This window comes from Strigops habroptila, chromosome 2 (assembly GCF_004027225.2).
Source record: "Strigops habroptila isolate Jane chromosome 2, bStrHab1.2.pri, whole genome shotgun sequence".
Lineage (NCBI taxonomy): Eukaryota > Metazoa > Chordata > Aves > Psittaciformes > Psittacidae > Strigops > Strigops habroptila.
Window position 1 is genome coordinate 113075514 of NC_044278.2, and position 23760 is coordinate 113099273.

Sequence of the window (23760 nt, forward strand, 5' to 3'; positions counted from 1 at the left end):
AATAACAGAAAAGTTGCACTGAAAATACTTGCTGACAGCTAATTGAAAATAGTGATGGCTATAACGCGAAATGCCAGCTAATTAGCAGAAATTAACACAGAAGGCCTGAAGTTAGTCAATTCTACCCTGTCTAAAACTTTATGTCCCCAGAGAGTAAAACGTTATGTACCAGCTAAGCCTTTTTCTCTGGGTGACACTCAAAACTTTTCAAAGTGACAGGCTCCAGCTCCGCTCGAAAAGCTCCGAGTGCCAGATATGGGAGCTGAAGGGTGAATTAAAGCTCCCTCTTTGCAAGCATGTACATTAATTAATTAACCTGACCTCACACCAGCAATGTGGTTATTTCCCTAACTGTAAACCCACGCCCCGGCTGACCCCTCTTTTCTGCACCATGAGCCTGACCCCAGCCTGGCTTTTCAGCTTCCAGTTATAAACAGGGTAAAAGACGCAAAAATTTCCTCTGCCCCTAAACGAAACACGTTAAAACTGCCCCACAACACATTAAAACAAAACAACAAATTGCTGGCAGTTCGAAATTGTTCCCAGACCAAAATGGGGAGGACCAGAGAGGTCATTCAGCACACTGCTCTGCAAATACCGTCTCCATCAGGACACTGTATCACACCAGCACTTAGGGGCCCCTCTAACCAAGGCAATTTTTATTCAAATATTAACACAGTTCTCAGCAAAATCCTTAAACAGCTGGAAATTACAGTGAAAAGTAACTAGGGAGGAGAGGGAGTTTGGGACGTTTGTAGGACAAAGATACACAAGCTAATTCACAGCTGGTATCTCTGGAAATGTGAAAGGCAGATGTGCAAGGCACAGGAGAGCTTGCCAGGAGAGAAGCTGTAATTCAGGACCAGTGAGGTTCTTTTGTTTAGAAACCTGCAGATGGCATGGTAGCGAAAAAAAGCCAAACAAAGGAAGGTGATACAGATGAATGACAGACTGTGTCAATATATGCTTGTCAAGATGTGCCATCAAAAACCCAACAAGACGTGAATCTTTCAGTAATCATGATAGGGAAATGGTGAGGATCAGAGTTAAAGCCTTCCTAAAGGAGAGGGGGAATGGCTGCTTGATCACCATGTGTTTTCCTAAATGCTGAACACCTCCTCCAGTCTATGTGCTGAGTCTGGTATCCACACACCATGGGTCCAGACATGCTGTTTCTGGCCCATGCACAACCTGAGCTAGGCCAGCCAGCTACTATCCCCTCTGCCCTTCTGGTTAGGTATTGCTGCTCATGCTGTGTCAACACAGCCTAAGCAGAAGATGAGACCTCTCAAAGCTGGGATATGGTCATGAAAGCAGCTGAATTTTGACCCTCTGACCAACCATACAAAGGCTTGGTCCTTTCACCAAGGGTAGAATATCTTATAAGGAATGTGATGACATGTTTAGTAGTGTCTGATGGCATCAGAGAGCAAGAATAATATGAATTTTATATACCACTTCCATGGTGAAATCCTAAGCATCACTGGTGCTTTCCCACAACCTACAGACAGTTCCACTACCATTTTCTTCATAAAATGATGAGCACTTTCTGTCAGGAATCTGCATTTACCCTTTGGCTTTAATGTTTATGACTTTACTGAACCATGACAACCAATACACATATAGGTATCAGTTACGTGGAAATTTCTTTGCTGGAATAACAATATTCACACATCCCTTAAAATGGTTCCTTCAGCTCGATGGACCAGGACAAGGCCTCCTGAAATTCCCTCTACTTACATCAGACATGTATTTTTGGAGAAAACCACACAAAAATATCTCTTTCTCCAGAGAATAACAAATTCAATATAATAACAGAACTTTCAAATTCCAAATAGGGCAATTTCCATTTCTTCTGCAGGACGTACTTCAGTAGGTTTGGTCTAGAGACATTAACACTAGCTTTCCTACAGGATTGAGGAAATATTCTTTCATATTCATGTTTATTTTTAAGCCCACAGGTCAACTAAAAGGAGATTTCCATAGCAGTGGACCTTCTCAGTGAAAACCAAGGTCAGCATTAACTGTTAACATACAACAGCCAGAATATTAGATGTGAAAATGTCTTCTTTTTATGACCATGGAGAAGGTATGGAGGAGATGTCTACTGTGAAAGTATTGGCTAAAACACAGTGCCAGTTTAGCAGACCTCAACAGTGGTGACAAAAATCATTTTGCCTTGAGTCAGTCACTCCTAAGAATTGAACTGTGAAACTTCTTTGAAAGAGGTTCAGCTCTTGAATTTTTTCAGCATACAAATGCAACTGTTAGAACCACCCCCCTGAATTAAAAGTCCAATATTGTGTCTCATTAACAAAAGCTCATGACTTCCAAGGTAATTATTACCTCAGCTGGAGAGAGTAGCTAGCAGGGATCTTACTTCAACAAGTATAACAAGACAATCAGCAGGTGTTTAATGTGAGTTATCAAGCCTCAAGAAGAATGAGAATCTTCTTCCACACCATTCTTTGGCAGGAGGAAATACTCAGCCTACCCAATTTTAAGTTAAGAGGCACTGCCACGTTACTGTCATTAGCATTGCTAAATGCTGAAGATGTCATATTTGCTTGTTTATTTTAATTTGTGTGGTAACTGCTTAATGCAAAAAGGGTGAGCTGGGATGCCTTCATCTCATTTGAGGAGTGTGTATAAATCAGGCTTTCAGGTAAAAGTCTTTCCCTTCCCTCAACCAGAAATGCCAATTTTGCTTCAGAAAACTTTAGAAAAGATAATCTGGTTGAGTTATTGAAGACAGAAAAATGATCAGAGAGAGCCTGAGAGCTGAGGCATACCCCTGCTGTTAGTGACTGATGGGTTTGTTTCTTCTGCCAATGCACAAATGAGCCGCAATACCTATTGTAAGAGTCTCTGGAATTCAGTCCAAGTAAGAGAAATAAAAGATTATAATGGAGAGCTCACTGGGGGATAAATGGAACTTCAAAGTCAAATACACTGAATTACTATTTCTGCCTACTTCAGAGAGATACTGAATTCACAGCTAAATTCTTACAAGCAAATATTTTTCTGAAATGCATGATATTACTGAACTACATCTTGGATTATTGCTACAAACTGAAGGCAGCATAGCTCAAAGAAATACAGAATAGGAGAGGAAAATAAAAGGTACATAAGTTGGATTTTTTTTAGTTCAACACAAATACTGAGTTAGCTGTAGCAAATTAGGTGACTTTTTCTAATCCTTTATTTGGCACCTGTGGAAAAGAAGTGGACAGATGCTTATTTCACTTATCCTAATAGAATATAGCATTGTCCCAAAAGACAAATTACTTAAACACTTCTCGTAGGAAAGAGTGCCAATCATATCAGTATGACTATCTTCCCCTATTTCCTTTACAATGTGCTAAACTGGGAACTCTTGTTTTCAATCATAAAAACATTAATCCATTCACTCTGGCCAGCTATGACAAATAAATAATTTAGAGTACATTTTAAATACAGATTATTACTGACACAAACACTCTAGGTGGCTGATTAGGAAAGCCAATGGCTTCCAGCCACATTCAAACTAGAAAGCAGTGCATAATGGTCTGTTATACCATTTGAGAATTAACGATGACATCAGGTAATTTCAGCGCTGTGTTGCCAAAAGACAGGAAGGAAGGAAGGAAGGCAGGCTTTTTCATTTGGAGTTAAGTGCTCCCTGCAGTATCTGCAAACCTAAATATCAGAAGAGTGTACTCGAGAAAGTCTTAGAGGCTTCAAATCTTAACTTTCGTCAGACTCAAAGTACTAAGACCACTGGATGGTAACCAAATGATCTGGCAGAATGAAATATCAGAATGAGTGACTTAAAAGACCAGAAATATTACTACTACTAGTACTACTCCTACTGCTACAACTATTACTGCTACTACCACATTTATACTGTGTCATAATTTATTCTACAAACTTTTTGAAAATTGAAACAGTAAGCAGGAGTCAGAAACTCTGAAAAGAAACTTAAGACTTGTATATATGAGGAAGAATCTGCGTAACTCTTGACAGTGACACTCTAAAAGAAAATTGGGCATTGCTTTTAAAGTTCATTGCAGTTTGGAGATCCTGGCAGCCTTTGTGCATCAGACTGTATTTATAGTGTTCTATAATCAATACATGCTAAGGTAAGTGCAGAACCAACCATTACTCTATTAAATTCCCAGGACACCAGAGCAGCCTGTCCTAGGTTAAACGAACCTCCTTTAGGGAATCTCAGAAAGTATCCCCCCCTTCTTTTCACTAACTAAAAATAAAACTACAGTCCTCAAGAATGTCAAGCTCCTATGAGTTTACTTTTGACAAACTGTAGATAAAACTTTGCTCAGAAGCGACTCTAAGCTGATCACTTTATAGAAGTTCAAATGTGCCCCCTACTTCCATTGGTGGAGATAAACACAGAAAATCTTAACCTCTACTGCCCAATTACTTATGATTCAGCAGAAATCATCTGATAAGAGAGAGCATTGCACAGCTACGACTTTTCATGAGCTTCTAGGTGATACCACCGTTGGAAGTGGTGCTTGAAACTACATGGATGTTGAACAGTTTGCACATGGAAAGTTCGAGATGTTCGTAATAGGAACATCAACCTCAGACTCCAAACAACAACTGTAAAGTATTTTGAGTACACGAAGAACTTCCTTTCTTTGTTCACGAGGCTACAATAACGCATGTGCTACCCCAGCATATAATGAATGAAAATTTGGAAAGCAGAATAATACACTCCAAATAGTCCTCTGATAATATCTGGAACCAAGGACATTTACCCACCTTCAGACTGACACCTTACAAACAAGATAAAGACTGATAGGTGATTGCTTAAAGTAATTTTTATAGGCATATGGAACCTCTTTAGGAACAACCTATTACTAAACAGAAGTATAACTACCCTCATAGCCTCTGAACGAGGAAGAAGATTGAAGTTCTGTATTGATCTTCACAGTAAACTTTGAAGAAGGTGTTTAGCTCCTGCTGATAGTGAAGATTACAATCAGAGAGTTTTGTGAACGGAAAATGAGTAGTCAAATCTGAGAATATTTCACTTCATGCAGCTTTAAATAACATAATGCTTGTAAATTAAGGTATTTATGCAGTTTAATGTTAGTAGTAATCTCCATGTCAATTGTAATTCCATTTATATCTGAATATCTATTTCAGCCATTTGTGGATTTTGCTTTCTTGTGATAAGAAACACCTGTGATCAAATATTGATAAGTTCTCCTCCACCAGATCCACCTCTACAGATAATGCCCTTCTCCAAAAATCTTATCTCAGCACTCAGGAAACAGAATAGCTCTCAAGTTTTGTGCTTCAAAAGAGGTGTGCTTCAACTTCTAAGCTCACTGCACTGCTCTTTTCTCAAATATTCAATTACCCTTCTATTTCTATCCACAAAACTCACTTTATTCTCATCTTCACTATAAGCAGGAACTACACATTCAGTTTCCTCAAAGTTGTGAAGATTGTTACATGTCCCCAACCTTTCCCTTTTCATACTAGACCAGTCAATATGTGTAATCACATGAGAAAAACATTCTGGCTATTAATAAGGACATGAGAGCTTATCCATGCTTCCAAGATTTTTTCCTAATATTAATAATTTATTTTATGTTTTAATTAAAACCAGAAATGCTGTGCTCAAAAATATATGCTGATATAGTGCCAAAATTTAATCAAGCTATAGTACTAGTTGCAGTGGAGTTAATTAATCAAGCAGCAAAGCAATATATACTTTACACCCTTGCTTCGGTGTGCAGCTGTATCAGTTTGTAGTATAGCTCCCCAGATATTCAAACTGATGGGAAATAAAGGCACAGCAACTCTTCCAGCAGAAACTCTCAAATTGCATGCAGGTGATTTCCTATGTGTGGCAATAGCCCTCCATCTATTTTGCAGTAAGTCAGCAGCTCTGCCTCATGCTAATGTGGTACGTGGTGTTGAACTTCCTCTGAGAAAAGACAATGTACAAAGGAGCTTGCTCTGCTTTGCCTCTTGGAATATTGTGTCATGCAGTTTCTGTTACAATAGAGTAATAACTTAAACTAAAACTATCAGTCTTCAAAGTAAATACTGTCTTCCAAACTATAATATTCAAACTTATTTCTAAATAATTTTTCACAGAAACATAGAAATCATCGAATGGTTTGGGTTGGAAGGGACCTTAAAGCTCATCCAGTTCCAAGCCCGCTGCCATAGGCAGGGACCTTCCACTAGACCAGGTTGCTCCAAGCCCTGTCCAACCTGACCTTTAACACTGCCAGGGAGATGGAACTATTTGGACTCCAAATTTTTGTGATGATGACAGCCACTGCTTTCTGATGTTGGATGAAACACCCTTAGGTGAGGCTCTGTGATGATCAGTTTTGAAACAATATTGTTACTACTTAGGAGGTGGCCAAATTCATTTGGCCACCAATGAGATGAAAGATATACCCTGTAATTCCTTAAAGTTCTTTACTTTACATGAAGCAGAATCAAGTATTTTCAAAAGAAAGATAACACTTTTTTTTTTTTTTTTTTTAAATGCTCTAACAAGTAGCACTTGGTTGTGCTAACAGAGGATGACACCACCTTGTCTTTGGCAGAAAGGCAGATTAAGATATACCCAGCCCCATCTCCAGCTCCTCCTCCAGCCATTTGTTCTTCCCCTGTAATCAGTTTGCAGCCACCTTCACCCGCCAATAAACTGTTTGTGCATCTGTGCTATGAACAGGGCTACTGAAATAATCAGGGTTTAAGATGAACTGCTGAAAGAGAACAAAATCCCCTAAAACATAGACGGTTAATGTGTGATGGTGGTGAAACAGCAAAACAGGGAGCAGCATGCCAGGTCCCTAGGTCAGGGCGGGGGCCACTGAAGGGAAATGCATTGTGTAACTACAGTCTTGGTGATGCATTCTACAATTTCACTACAGATAGTGAATTACTTTCCACATCCCCCTCCCCTAAAAAACAGCCCTACCACAGAATTAATCACTCACCAACAAGCCGTTGATCAGTACCAAAGTAGGCAAAGCCAGAACCAGAGGTCTCAAGGTAAAAGATTTTGTGGCCCATCAATAAATGCTGAAAACATAAAATTTCCATCTTACGCTATTTTTTCCACAACATGCAAGATGAATGCTCTCCATCAACACATAGAATCACAGAATCACAGTATAGCTAATGTCGGAAAGGACCTTAAGATCATCTAGTTCCAACCCCCCTGCCATGGGCAGGGACACCTCACACTAAACCATGTCACCCAAGGCTCTGTCCAGCCTGGCCTTGAACACCGTCAGGGATGGAGCATTCACAACTTCCTTGGGCAACCTATGCCAGTGCCTCACCACCCTCACTGTAAAGAACTTCTTCCTTATATCTATCTAAACTTCCTCTGTTTAAGTTTGAACCCGTTACCCCTTGTCCTATCACTACAGTCCCTGATGAAGAGTCCCTCTCCAGCATCCTTATAGGCCACTTTCAGATACTGGAAGGCTGCTCTGAGGTCTCCACGCAGCCTTCACTTCTCCAGGCTGAACAGCCCCAACTTTCCCAGCCTGTCCTCATACATGTAAAACGTTTCAAAGACAGCTTTATAGCTGATAGCCTGACGAGTAGCCTCTGACCTTTAAATACAATTTAGTAGTTTCAGGGTAAAAAATGAAGCTCCTCCAGTTTTACGTTCAAAATAAAACTTAACAGTTAAAAACCTGATTAAAAAAAAATTGATTTCCAGCCAGGTAGAAAGCATATAAAATCAGACCTTTAAGGAGTACAGGCTGTTCCCAACTTTTGATCCAGTAAAGATAATCTAAATTTGCAAAAAGCAAGAATGTACATTTTAGGCCTCAGACACGTATCTGGCTTTAGTGAACAGTCACTAAACAGGAAGATTGCTGTGACCATTTTCATTAGTCTGTAAGGAAAAAAATGAAGATGTGATTTTTTTTGTAATATTCAAGTTATTTGATAGAAGTTTATTTGGTTAGCAATGAGGTGCAAAGTAAAGTTTTATACTCATGTATGTTTCAATAAATCAATTTCTGGAGTCAGATAAGGACTACATCTTAAGGGATCATATGAAGTAGTATAAAAATGCTTAGAAAATCAATATGGAATATAAGTAAAATAAGATAAAGGAGATAAGCATGAATAAGGAGGTTGGTTTTGGGGGCTCTTCCCAAGGCAGTTTTTTTAACGACAGTATCATTCTGTTTTTGTCAGACCAGGGTAAAATAAATCACATCAATAATTGCTTTGATTTTAGCAATAAAAAATTCTGCCTGACTTCTTGATGCCTACTTCACAACTTTCTGTGACAAATTAATTTTAGATAGATAATAAGCATTAATTGGGCCATATTTAATCACAGTTTCATCTAATAGGCAACACAGACAAGCCTTATTATCTCAATCTCCACTTGTCTTCGATTCTAAGTGTCCTATAAATATCTACTATCCAGTTTACAGTGACATGGGGTCAATTTTACAAGCTGGTTGAGAATCAGCATGGGATTATACACAGGGAAAAAATGCAGATTCTGATTTTGAAGCAAAACTCATATTCTTGGACTATCTTTTCACTTTTTCCAAACTCAGTTTTCAGCTTTGAAAACAGCTTAGAAAATGGGCTCGGGTGTTATATTCCATGCAAAAAGTGTGAAACTGAAATTCAGATAACCGTTCTAATGATAAATGATGAGAGCCATCAGCCCCTTCCCTGATGGGTGCATTAGGACTCTGTGTTTCATCAGACACAGTAAAAACCTTGCTTTTTTTTTTTTTTTTCACTAGACAAGACAGACACAGCTAAGTGAACTTTTAGGGACCAGCTCACTGTAAGCCTGTTTTTCACTTAGTTTAGTTCTCTTTTCAGCTCTGTTTAATCTCTGTAAATCTCCAGAAACACCTGAATAGCCTCTGCATCCCCAACCACACCATGGATGGTGGGGTATGCATGTGCTGCATGGATAGAGACACACAGGAAAAGTCTAAAGACAAGTGTTTCCCTGCTGAACTGAGCTTATGTTGTCTTAGCAGCCAAAGAATTACAGGTATCTTCTTGGTGAAGGACCTGACCAGCTGCTAAATCCTGTGACTTAGAAATCAATGGAGATTTTCCCATTTGTTTTAGTGAGAACAGGGCTGCACCTAGAACTCAACAACTTAATTTTGGTAGCTTTTATTTCTCATTCAGCTTTTGCCCAGCCCTGGGCTTGAGTTAGATTCACAGAAGGGTTGGAAAGGACGCTAAGATCATCTGGTTCCAACCCCCTGCCATGGGCAGGGATGCCTCACAGTAGATGAGGTTGCTCCAAGCCCTGTCCAACCTGTCCTTGAATGCTGCCAGGGACGGAGCATTCACAACTTCCTTGGGCAACCTGTGCCAGTGCCTCATCACCCTCACAGTAAAGAGCTTCTTCCTTATATCTAACTTGAACTTCCCCTGTTTAAGTTTGAACCTATTGCCCCTTGTCCTATCTCTACAGTCCCTGATGAAGAGATGAGTTGCATAACAAGTACCTGAAAGCTGTAAGTCTTTGACTAAAGGGTATAGAAGATTTGCATCACTGCAGCACCACTACTGTATGCATTATAAGTGACTAGGAAGAATCTTACTTTAATACCCAGGCAAGTGCGAGATTTTTCTGTTTACTTTAAAGAAACAGCAATTTCATAAGCGATTCTTTCCTTTAACATGACTGTTGCCCTATTGTTTAGTCTGTTACACATATAGCCAGTGATCCTGCGAACAGTGATGTATACAAATAATTTTCAGAATGTGTCAAGACCATACTGTGTGTATAGGAGCAAGGGCATCTGGGGGTAACAATACAACAGGAAACGCTGTCCCAAAGATTTAACATTCCAAATGTGTTGTACGGAAAAAAAATAAAAAGTCCTGTCCCAAAAAGTTAATTTCCCTGAGTAACATTCAGAACACATTAAAAATGTTCAGGTTATTAATATTAATTAATCAATTAATACTATTATAATTAATTAATTGCACAGTGTCTGGAGTCCTGCAAAGGGATCTTTAAGCGTCTGAATAATAATAGGATGACATTCTGCTCCTGCAGTGCAGGTAGAATTTTAAAAGATCACAACTGTACTGTGTCCAGTGCTGGGCTCCCCAGTACAGGAGAGACACGGAATTCCTGAAGCAAGTCCTGCGAAGGGATACTACAATGATTCAGGGTCTGGAGCACCACTCCTATAAGGAAAGGCAAATTAACCCTGCAAGAACAGAACGAGGTACTGAAAACACAGCCCACAGCTCCTAGTAGGGTAATTTGCTCTGCCAAGAAGCAGGATAAATGACTGCCTCATGCTGAGCACTGTGCTGCGGCAGCAAGGATTTCTTTTTGGGAGCTCAGCAGCTCACTGGAAACTGGGCATCTCATCACCAGTGTGATCCATCACTAGACAGCCTCCCAGTGCTGCAGAAAAAAACAGATCTTCTGAACACTTCAGAGTTCTTATTATTAAAAAAGCCCCAGCTTTCAATTCATACTTTCACACTGAGAGTCGGATATTATGAGTATTAAATGCCTGAAGAGAAGGCATTTAAAGCCAATGTTATTTTACTTTCTAAAATGCCATTCCCTAGCTGTGGTGCTACAGTTAACACTGCACTCAGGAGGTATCGAGTGCTTTGCAACAAAAATAGTGAAAGATCCTTAGCTGTGCATGTATGTGGTAAATGCCAATGAAAAAAAGAGACAAAACCTGGGCTACAGTATTCAATTTTATCCCACAAACATATGGCCAAAGCTACATGGAGAGAGTTTGTGCAGATCCATCTGAACAACACGGTTTTGGTGAGCAGGATGAGGACTATATGCAAGTGAACCTCATATGTCAGCTCATCTTTCTATTCCTTCTGGTATACATTATGGTCTTCTTTTGACACGGAGCTAATGGACTTGTCTCACTGCCTTCTGCATCTCTCTCAATCAACAGAGGCCATGCCATTTTGGCACACGTTGACGAATCACACAATAAAGCATCACCTCCGCTTAGCTAAAATGTGTAGTCTAAAACGTCTTTCTAGAAATATTTTGAGTGTTCTTTAAACTGTGGCAATGTAAAACCACATGTTTAAATTTTCCATGGGTTTTTTCAATTAAGTCTTTAAAATTGCTGTTTGGCCCTGAGGGTTAGGAATGCATTTTTATTTACACAACACCTTAAAAACTATTTGGAAGGACAGTGAAAGGAAACAAGATTCACAGGGAAAAACAAATATATTTGAGGCTATGACAGAAAGTATTAAGCTATTTGTTGGTATCTGTATTAAAGAGACAAGCTGGTCCTCAGAGAAGTCGAAGCCATAAACTGACAGACTGCTATTAGTAATATTTGTATTTTTCACTTTCCTAGGCAATGTGAGAAAAAAATAATTCATTATTTTGGTTCTGTCTTTTTGCTCCCAATTACTGATGCTAATCCTTGCTTTTGAGTATTTAGAATATCCCTTGCCAAAGAAAGTACTTTTTGCCAAAACATAAAATGTACTCTACAACTGCTATGATAACATTTTCAATGTCTTTGTATCATGGGAGATTAGCAAACAGCAATATTACATTTCAGAATGAGATTAATCTGTTTCCTGACAACTGAAATTTGTTAGGCTGGGATAAGAAAATTACTGCTTTTGAGGGCAGATTTCATAGCACTTGATGCTTCAGGGCCTTTGTACTTTTCTGTTTAAATCATATCTTCATAAAAAGCAAAAGAATTGTTTGGTCTCTGATTATTATCAAGCTGAAGTCAGATAAGAAAAGCATTAGGATGCTTACGTTCCATGATAATATATTTAGGGAGGAAAAAGGTGCCAAATCTGCTTATTAAGCTGATTCTCAACCTGATTACAGGTTTTCTTATCTCTAGGTGTCTAGTAAATACTTTAATTTGTGTCATGTTGTAAATTATACTGAGTACTCCAACCTCATTTCAGCACATTTCACACAATGATGCACTTTTGTCGTAACAAATTATATTTAAAATAATAAAAAAAAAAAAACAGTGTTTTCAGACAACCATGTTTTTGCATGACATTTTCCTACCCTTTCCAGTATGTCTTTTTTGCTCAAGCTGAATGTTGAAGGATTATGTGGCAGAGGGACAGGGTGGCAATCTGCGAGTATGACAAAGAGGGAAAATGCATAATATTGAAACACGTTACAGGCTTTGGTGAGAAGACTGGAAGGGATGCAATGAGACTCAAAGACTCAAGGTGTACTAGGAAGAGCTTCTCACCAAGTGCACGGACTGGGGCATTTTGGGAAATGAAGAGTTTTCAGTACACCACCAATACTGGAAATTATGAGACCCTGGATAACAAAAACATTAACAAGATGGAGAAATAAACAAACAAACAAACAAAATATAATCAGAAGAAGCACTGATAAAACCCAATGATGTTACTCTAGACTGACAGTATGACGTAAGAAAGTAGACCTCAAGAATAAGGATGATCTTCACCATGATGGAGAAAAGAGACATGTAGGGAAGACAGTAAAATCAAATAGAACTTGCAAAAGGAAATAATTGTTCCAGTTTTTCCATAGTGGAGAGGCAGCATGTAAACCAAAGCGCTCACATGTGAAGATGATCTGGGAAAGGGACTGCATAAACTGTGGGTGTCCTGGGAACCATCTCCATTTAGACTCCACGGACACTGCAAGAGCCTGTGATCGAAAACCATGTCTCAAAACAAACCAAAGTCCACTCAAGTGAAAGGAATTGGAGATTTAGTATTGGGATCCCTACAAGACGTATTGCAGGGTGGTTGGATTTGGTGCCTACAAATGGTGGCAGCAAGAGAAGTCGCTGTGAAGATATCCCAGAATTAACTTTCTTTAGAGATAACAAACACGAATTCTGAACAGCTGAGTACAGATCACCCAGGGAGAAAGGACAAATGGATGCAAAACTTGTTTAAGGGCATGTTTCAAAATAATGGATTAATTAAAAGGCATTAGGAATTTCTATGTCCACAAAGGATTTTAGTACAGATGCAATGTACTCCTAACTGAGAAAGAAGATGCTCCCCTGCCTTAAATGCAACACTCAGGTTGGTCTTAGCTATGAAGGCAAGAAACTGACACCTCCATAAAATGTGTGTGTATGCATGTGTGTGCTCAAACACTTACAGACATAAATTAACAGTCTGGCAGCTGATGGGTATTGCAAATGCTACAGAAAACATGATATAGCACTAAAGCAGACATGCTTCAGATAACACAAAGGCTCTGTACATCTAAAATAGATTCAAATCATGTGAAAGATTTCCTGCTGCTTCTGCAGAAGATTAAAACATTGGTACATTCATAAAACAAATGGGAAGATTTAGCAAAGCAGTGTGCCCTTCACAATGACTCTTTGTCTCGCCAAGCACGGAGCCTGGCAAAAGAGACACCCTGAAAGGGTATATTCAACCAATTTAGGCCTGGTAGGTGGGCTCCAGCCCATAAAAAAGGAGAGCCACAGATCTTAAGAAACATACAATGAAGAAAAAACCTGTTAACCCTAAACTAATCTGTGAGCTAATCCCTCAGTGAGAAAGCAACATTAGACCAAATTCCTAAATCCTGACTTGAAAAGAAGAACTTGGTATAGACTAACCACAGAATTTGTCTACACAAGCTTAGCATAAAATGAGAAGACCATTAATATATCCCTCTCTGTTTCAACAGCATTTAACACATGGGTGCAGACCTAATTTTCAAAGCACACAATAATGTTTGGTGTTTTAATAATACATTTCCATCTCATTTGCATTGATCTAATGCTCTACCACCTCATAGTTCTGCAAATAGAGCAGAAGAAGCAGGTATTGGGTATATTTTAAATTGCTTTTCTCTCATGTGTTCACTCACCCCTTTTCCAGACATACCTGGAGAAATGCAGCCATGGGCACCGATATCTGATTCTCTTGTTCTGGGGATTATCAGGGATAACTTCAAGAAACTCACTGCTACTGAAGCCAGACTAAGCACACCACTCAGGTAAGTAAAGGAACTCAACTAGCCCCCAGGATAATAGATAAGACTTTGCCCTCTTCACAGTGACATCACGTCTGTCTTAACATAATGCTAGTTAACCAAAAGGCCAATTTTTTGCACTACTTGACTTCACAACTGCATGATGCTAAATCCACTGAGATTTTAACTAGGCCCAGAGAGTCTAGGAAATGTTGATACACCTCTAGGCTCCCAGGAGATAGCCAGGACCTTGCAGGGTGGCAACCCATAGGCTGTATTTGTTTCGTGGCACAATTCCACCCTCTCTGTTATGCCTTTAGGAGTGGCAGAAAACACCTTATAAGACAGCACACTAAGCCTATACACTGAGTATCTCCTTCCATGCTTGCATGCAATGAAGTTCTTAAAGATCTGCTGCTAGATTGCTGTGGGTCCACAAGGAAAATCCTAAAAGAGGCATTTGATGTCTAGCATGACAAAAGCTGACAGCACTGTGCTTTATGGATTTTCATTTCTTCACTTCATGACCCATCAGTTCAAGTCAGTGATTCATGAAATCCGTAAAACAAGCTCCTTCCCCTCTGCAAACTCCAGCTATATGCAAATCAATCCTTAACTAAGGCGAAGCTCTAGGCAATCAGCGATGTGATTTTTCTAACGAAACACAGCCACCGTGGTAGACAGCAGCGTGTGAACCAAAGCCCTAGCCCTGGACAACTCTGAACTTGCCATGCATGCTCTTCAAAATACAAACCTGCAAAATCATCCGTATCTTTACACTGTGCCAACTTTTCATCTAAATGGATAATAGGCTTGTAATATCAATTGTTCCCTGCTCATTTCTAGAAGACTCACTATCTGGTGAAACATGATTTTGTTGAAAATATACTTAGGGCTGCATTCCACTATAGATGGTGAATCTGTCATTGTATGTATCGATGAACTGGGAAAATCAATTCTCTTCCATGAGCTTTAGGGGTGACTAAAGAATAAATGAGCTGTGCTTTTTTATTGTAATACCCAAATAAATTAGCAGAAGTTTATAATATATCTATAAAAGGTCTATAAACTATTTGATTGATTTCTACAATTGTCAAGCATTCGCAACAAAACCTCAAAGTTTTGTGTATTGAGTTACAAAGATTTTTGATTTAGGAAGTTCATTAAACATAGAAGAGAGGACTGCTTTTCTCCATTGCTATTGGTATCCTGAATCAATAGAATGGATTCACCAAACAAGTGTGAGATTTTTAATGCTGGACCAAAATCTTGCAATGTAAGAACTTCTATACAGTACTAGATTAGCTGGCTGTCTTAAGCACTCTCTGAAAGAGGCCAGGATGACTTGGATATAAGTGATGGGCTAATTGAGCTGTCACTGGTGTGTTTATCCTTGATATCATCCTGATGTTAGCATGTGCAAAACATTTTTAAGAGAAACAATCTAATCTTGAGAGATTTAAAAGAATTAGATGAATAGTATCTAAAAAAATGAAGGCTGAAATCAGCCATAAGCACAAGGCAAAAAGCAAAATAAAGCATCCTCAGGCTTGACTTAAAGTCTACAAATTTTGTGGAAATGCCATAGACATTCCAGTCTCTCAAGGCTATTGGTATTTCACTGAATATATGAAATGAGCTGAGAGCAACTGCTACTATTTGATATATATGGACCCATTCCTGCTCTTTGCCTTTGGAATAAATTATGCCATCAGAGTTGTGTGTACATTTCCCATTGGCTACCTGAATTTAAAATGGAACATTAAGGAATTTAAATACACAACTTTTTTTTTTAATGCAAACTCATTTTGCCCTATTATTATTATTTTATGAAGATCTTTTTCTCATTTAATAAAAAACAAAATTAAAATTCCACATGCATGAAGAAAAATGTTATTAAACTCAGTTTTCCCAATGCTTGGGCTTTGTTGTTTGTGTTACTTCTTAAGTCCCTACCTAAATTAAAGGGACATCTGGGAGCTATTGAGATTTGCCGTAATCAAAGAAAAGAGAATAATCCATTAAAATGTCCTGCTTTAATTATTTTGCAGTTTAAAATTCCTGCTCACATCTCTTTCACTGAGGCCACTCAGTTAACAACTGACTGAACTAGTAATATTTTCAGTGATGCATTTGATAATTCTTCAACTTATTGGATCACATTAGTTAGATACAACAGTTAATCGAGGAGACCACTTATCACTGCAGACAGATGAATCACACTAGGACTCTTCCCATATATTGCTGTGTAAGACTTTCTGCCTGAATACACAGGAGAAGCAGTGCACAATGTCATATGCAAATCTGTGCCTGAAAGAGGATTTTAACCTCCTGCCTTTGGAAAGTTGTTGGCTACTTCTGAAAATACAAACTTGATGCAGCCCATGTATCTCTCGAAAGATGGTGCAGATTAACAACTCCTGAAGAACATAGGGCACAGGATGGAAATCTGCAGCATGGGATGAGCAAACTCAGCATCTCCCTTCTACACCGGGAACTCGGGTCTCTGCTAGATCCATCACCACACCGACTGTCCCGCAGGCAGCTTCACCCTTTGCTGATAAACCCATGAAGAAGTAGTACAGGATGAACATGGTTCTGATTTTTTTTAGAACTCTTTACTTTGTCCCCTTTCTTTTCTTTTTTCCTTTTCTTTTTTCCCCCCAACTTTGAAGTTGACATTCAAGGTCAATGTGTCACCATTCTAAGCTGACATCATGATACAGGTTTCATTGTCTTCTTAGAAAGTTGCCTCTACATACCTACTGTTTGACTAAAAATCCTTTCAAGTGTGCTCGAAATAATAAATAATAGTCCTTCTATTTCCAGCAAGCACAGACAGTAATAATTTTTAAGCTCAAACAGGAAATAAAAGGCTTTTTACCTATTTCTTTAATTTCCCTTGCATCATCTGATAGGCTTCAATGTTTAAAAGGGAAAGGCATGTGCCTTTGGAGCCATTTAAACCTCAGACAAAATGTTCAATCAGACACACTGCCTCATTTTTACCCCATCACCAGCATGTCACCGAGAAAAAATGCAGCTTTCTCTGCCAAATGTGGGCAATGCTAAAGATCCATGAAACAAATGCTTACACAGATTCGTAATCCAGGATTTAAGCAATCAATGTTCTGTAGAGCACTATTCAGCTACATAAACCCAATGAACTTCAGCTTTTGTACTTCTGTAAAAATATACATGAGCATATTGCCACACGGCTGCCTATATCCTTCAGAAAACACTGCAGGTTCTACAAAGGACCACTGACTTCAGGCATCCCCACCAGCAAAAGGCTACAGCTTCACTAAATAGGCTCAAAAGCAAAACAAGATTAAATCTGTTAAGTTCTTGTGTGGGAGATGCTGGAGGAAAAGAGGAGGATGTCAGAGAACACAGCGCCAGTCCAACGCTGAACCATCAGTGTGGTGTTTGTGGGAAGAACTGAGAGGCAGTGCTATTTTAAAATTCTACTTTTTGAGATTTAAAACCCCCTCTTCTCTGCAAACTCTGGCCATAAATTTCCAGCAGCAACTTCCCCTGTGATATTCCAGACCAGATTCCAAATCATAGTCCCTCCAGCAGAACTCCCCTCGCAATTACAATTTCCCATTAAATGAGTGGAAATTTGAATTCTTTTTAGAAGGCTACAATTACAGCAGATTATTATGCTTCCCTCTAATTACTGCATATAAATACACACCATGTAACACAGTTTATTGTACCCTGTTAGTGTACTTACAGTAAATAGAAACCAATATGCTTCATTCAGCCCATGTATTTTGACACTCACATCAAATTTAGCAATCTATCTTCATTACAACCCCTTGCACTGTTACTGACATCCTTCTCAGAGCTACGCTCAAGCATCACAGCAGGAAGATTGATGAGGCTTGTATATACTGATTTGCAGGCACTTGAGAGGCACTGCTACTATTCTGATAACACTAAGTTGGCTAAAAATTAGCTGCACTAAGCCAACACTCTGCTCCCACTTCTCCTCCTCGATAATTGTGGTACATGACTCGGACCTTGAAAGGCTGAGGCTGTTGTAACAATATTTTTAAACCTATTGTCTTCAGTTGCTTTGTCACTCTTGAAGAGATTTAAAGTTCTGACCGTGCTTACTAACACCTATTTTTATTCTTTAGAAAAGCTTTGAATGTAAAAGATTTCCACCATGACATATGTTAAAAGATTATCTCTGAATAAATCCACAGGGGTAAATTTAAACATGGTTTAGAGGAACAGAGAGATACTAAAGATGCAATTTTCAAAACTGGCTAAATAACTTAAAAGCCTGCACCACGTCAGGTGGAGAGACTAAATAGCCTCAGCACTTTAGAAGCATCAACTTGCTATATACCACTGTCAAGAGGATGAAAAGTTCACCTCTCACTCAGATAATTTATCCCTGCAATCATAAAGTTCCAATGACTCTTGCTAGAATTGCACGCTGAAGCCTGTAGGTCTTTTGGGTCATTCTTTTGCTAAACACAGGTCTTGCCCCAGAAATTCCCAGCAAACTGAACTCCCCAGCAGTGGGTATGTTTTGGAGAGGCTTTCCATGCTGGAGGCATAAGGAACCCAGCATCCATAACAGTGTGTTCAGAAACCTCTCGGGGGAGAAAGGACGTGCTCAGATCCACCCTCCAGGCTGAACGTGCAGGTCAATGAACTGCAGCTCAGGTTCAACAATCCTCTCCCATCAAACCACTTATGTACATGGGAAAGCAGACCAGGAATTATTCATATTCTGGACATCTCATGATCAGCTGACACAATGCATGGATGCAGATCCCGCATGAAATATTTTTTTACATTTATTATTGGATATCCATCACTCCAGCAGCTGTTGCATAAAGTCACATAGCAAAATCAGTAGCTTTTGTGAAGCTGTCAGACCAGGATTTGGAGACGTGGGCAGACCAAACCAGACAGACTATTTTATGTGTTATTTCCATAGCTTAAACTCTACTAATATTCTACACTTCCAGCTTCTTTAAGTAAATTAGCATAATACCACTGCGGATAGAGCCAAGTGTTAACATAAAAATTATTAGAAGACAACACATATGCAGATGAAGAAGGAAGTAAAAAAAGGAAAGAGGGTCATGTGTCTAACTATTGAAGGAGAATAAACACACATCAACTGAAACCTGCAATCGCGCCTCACTTGGAAATGCATCACTATTTTCATTTACTTGCCAAGCAAGCAAGTAACTCTCAGAATTACATTACTTGCTTCAGACATATTAAAATTCTTCATTCCAACTACAGAATCTTTAAGAAAGTCTGTGAAATAAAACAAATGCTTTTGGTTTGTTTTATGTGAGAAAGTAACATAATCAAGTGGTCATTTTCCTCCCATTTCAGGCAGAACCATTCCATTAGTAAGAATCCACTAAAGCAAGAGACTATCCTGTACAAAATCCAAGATCATCTAATTTAAACCTAACCAGAAAAATTCTACCTGCTAACAAGCACTTACAAGACATTACAAATGCGTAAAAAAAAATAAAGTCCTCAACTTGAGAGCTGAAAGAAAACAGCACTGACAATGCCACAACCAATGAAAAATTTGGGAGCCGAAATAATTTTTTAAATTCTCCTCCCCCCAAAAAACCCCAAACCCCCCCCCAAACCCTCCTCAAATAACAATCCCAAAACAAACAAAAAAATCTCAATTATTTTAAAAGGGTGCCTTCCTCATGCATCTTTTAACTCAGGGTCTTGACATGTTTCTGCACTCACTTTGGGACACACTTTTTGGTAAATCCTGTGGCAGTAGCCTCAGGTAGCATCAAAAAAGTCATGTGGGCAAACTTCCATACATCCAAATAAGATAAATAGAGAAAGAAGGAGAAGAGATGCACAGCTGACCCGGGCTCAGTACTTACTTTACAACAGACTTGTGTACTTACAAGGTGAATCACTTAAATTCACCTTTTCTAAGCATGGAAGCCTTAAATATCAATATCCAGTCCTCTCTGGTAACTAATGTTTTCTCCGATATGGACAGGGACAGATATCTCCAGAAGAGCCACCCTAAGCCATCACCAGACCAGGTGGAGGTCTGGATGAGCATTGGCACTACACACAACTACAATGACTAACATCTGCTGCCCTATTTCACCTTGTTTTCCTAATAATTTCTGAGAAAGAGATGGAAATACTGTTAGTAAGGGAATTTGTTCAGTAAGTACTGGCTGGTATGGGTGTAATGTCCCTGTCAAATTCTGTTAGGGAAAAGCCAGGCTTATTAAAAGTAATTAAAAAGTTGTATCTAGGAAGGGTCTGTCATTGCCTCAAACACGCATTGGGCAAAGGGGAGCAAGGGTTGGTAGGTCAAGTACTACTCAGAGCTTTTCAAAGGGAGACAAGTTTGCTCTCTTTTATACCAGATAGACTACTGGAAAAAGGGTATGAAATGAAGCCGGAAGGGAAATACTGTACTACTGGGAGACCATGGTTGTCTTGGCAATTAAGACCTCTCCAGGGGGTTAATTACACACAGAAAGAGACAGGCATTTTAGAAAACGTTTTCTGAGTGTGCCACAAGAACAAGCACAGCTTGGCCAGCCTGGCTTTGGATCCCCAGCAGCTTATATGCTCTGGTCCCCAGCAACACACCTCCCAAGAGGCAGCGATGGTAAATGCTTCATCAGAACCTCAGAGTTGATTTGGTCGTTGGGGCCATGTCCCCACCACAGTTCCACTCCCTTTCCCACACACCATTCCCAGGTTTCTTTCACAACAGTGTGGTCCTCTCCACGCTTCCCCAGGACACCCCGCTCAGGTGTTTCTCTCCTCCATAGCCTGCCCTCCACTTCACTCCCCATTCACAAGCCTTGGAGCCTCCTATGACACCAACTTCCCTCTAGTGCATCTTCAGTCCTCAAAATCTTGCAGATGGTTATTTTCTCAAATGAGATATAATTCAGGGGAAGGAATATATTAACTTGTATTGATGACTAATGCCTAATTCCTATAAGTGATTGGTTTTTATTTTGCTATTAATAGTGATACTTCCCCACCTGTATGGGAATCCTCCGGCAAACCTGGATTTGGCGTGGTCTTTGAGGCAAACACATAACTGGAAAAGAGACTTACAGACCTAAGATTCTCATGGATAGATATATTTAAAAATCAATGCCAATTTCATTCAGTTTGTGATCTTCCCTGACAGTATAAACTGTAAAGCTTGCAGTTTTTGGAACACATGATTACTTTACTAACTTTCCAACTTAATAAATCCTAGAAAAGGGAAAATCCTTTTACTTCCCTCCATTTATTTATGGCCTGGAATGTGCAAGAATCTACAGTGAATTATCAAGAAAAAAGCCCAACAAACTTGTAGAGTAATAAATTAACCCTTCTCTTGTGTTCTGCACTACCTAAAACTATTTGGGATTTCTAACAAACAAAAATAGCCATGGAAAATGTATAAGTATATCTAACTACATTTTGCTGCCAGATAGTGATTACATTGGGAATTATTTTGCCCAGATGTCTTTTTACTAGTATGGATTTGAAGAGAATTTCCTAAAATACATAGTAGGAATGATTATGTGGAACAATATGGTTCTTTTTTACTTGTACTAACACGAATCAAGAATTCCTTATTTCACAAATAGACAAGAGAACATAGTCAAGGATCTTCTACCCAAAGGGAAAAAAAACCCCACAGCATGGTGTACAGCAATGAGGATGAAAACACATGTGGTAAACCCAGTAGTTTACAAGTATATCACTTCACATCCAACATATGCGAGCTTCTTATAGAAACATTCATCTAACGGCCAAGGGAATGGTTTAGGCACTCTTTTTAGAGGGCAATTTTTAACTTGCAAATTGTCGTTGATAGTCCCAGTAAGTGAAAGATGAGAAATTCTTTATTAATTCTGATGATGCAGTGAATGTGAGCAAGGTCAAAGTTTGCTTTCATGCAGAATAGCTTGTATGTTAGATCTGAGATAGAAAACTTCAGGTAAACATGTTTAACCTAAGAGACTGAAAAATCTTGGCAGGGTTGTGGTGATTCCACCAATAAAAAAAAAGAATTAAAAAATTGCTCTGGATATTCTAAACTTTTGCCACAAATAAAATTTAAGGGCTACAATAAAAGATTTAACTGAAGCAGATGAGAGGTGGAAAACAAGAGTTGTGCATATTTGTTCAATTTTTTCCTGTGCTTGAGAATTGCAAAATGTATTACTTCTTCTGCATAACCAGGCAATTCCCAGCTTTGTGCAAGCCCATCATACATTAAGAGAATGGAGAATAACACTCTTCTGGAACAGGAATGAGTGATTTTAAACTACAAAAATCAGTTAACCTTTTAACATATATTTTCCACTTAATCTTACCTCCAAAAAATGCTCTGCTTGCTGTTCCCGATCCAATTTTCTTGACGTTGTTGTAATCAGACCTGTGAAAAAAGGATGATGTTTGATTGTCAATATCCATTGAAAAATATATGTCTCTATTGACCAGAAGTAAATTCATTTTTCAAACACTCAAAGGGAAAAAAATCTATTTGAAGCTGTATCAGACACAGATTTCTTGACGTCTGTCAAGCATTTTGTTTCTCAGTCCAGCTATTATGAACTTCTGACTAACAATGGATCTTTAAAGAAAAATGCTGTGAGAAAAGTAACTGAAAAGCAGTTAGTGCTGTACCTACAGTTAACATGCTACATTTAAAAACTTACTAAAGAATCACTATTTGTCTGTGATTAAGTGCTTCAATGAGTCATTTGCATTTGACTGAAACCCTTCCATAAAAAAAAAACTCATTAAAGATTTCAGAGTTCTCAAACAATTAATGGGATAAGATGCTAATTACTTCCATGCCAAGAATACTTGACAAAGGAGGTTATTTCTGTAATAACTACTTGTATACATAATGATTTCCAAATGTAATCATTCTAACGCATTAAAGGTTTTGTACGACAATTTCATCAATTTGTTCCATGCTCAAATTAAGCCTTTAAAATAAAGTACCCTTTTACATAAGGATGATCAAGATATCTTTTTTTTCTTTTTTAAGTAATGTACTTTCACAAATGATTAAAGTCTTGTGAGATTTGTACCAAGGAAAGAAAATGAAACACTTACAAAGTTCCCTCCAGGAAAGCAATGCATATCTTCAATGAACATAGCTTAATTTTTTATTTTGTTCTCACTAGAGATTTAAAGGGCACATTTGAGTTTTCCCTAATACAAAACTTTTCTTTGGATAGGAAAATGCATCATGTGCATTCCCCCCTAAAAGGAAACTCAACATGTGGATAGAGAAGAAATGGCAATGTCCTTCACCCCATTACCTTATAATCTGGATGGGAGAACCAGAGATGTGGGGTGGGCAACAAGGCAGACCTGCCCTACAGCTTGGGTGCATCTATAGTGACACAGGAGTAAGAACAGGACCAACACTAGGAAATACTGACATTTTAACCAATACATCAGCCTATCAATCTTCAGCTGATGCCTCATCTTGGAAACAAATCACCAGTTATTAAGGCTGAGACGTGTGATCAAGACATTTGAAGAACACTTAGCACTGATGCTTGGGATAATGCTTTTAGTGCATCGAGATGCAAAGTGAAAAAAAGGAAAAGTTCAGTGAAAGAGACCAAACCCCACCTGAGTTACTTCACATTTGCAATGAGTGAAGTATGCAGTTATTAGAGTGCAAATGAAGAAACATAACTTATTAGCAAATGGTAACTTGATCATAGGTCTGATGTCTTAGAATTAATGCCAGGCACGTGGATCATCCTTCATGATTGAAG

General features: G+C 38.8%; 1 protein-coding gene across 8 annotated transcripts in view; it reads right to left on the bottom strand.

The window, feature by feature from the left end:
* The window catches only part of FAT3 (FAT atypical cadherin 3), a 409819-nt gene that overhangs the window by 113749 nt on the left and 272310 nt on the right, over nt 1-23760 (bottom strand). For all 8 annotated transcript variants that reach the window (XM_030476635.1, XM_030476640.1, XM_030476638.1 and 5 more), the window contains exon 4: nt 22333-22394. In XM_030476635.1, the coding sequence (XP_030332495.1) occupies nt 22333-22394 (62 nt within the window). The remainder of the gene's footprint in view (nt 1-22332; nt 22395-23760) is intronic.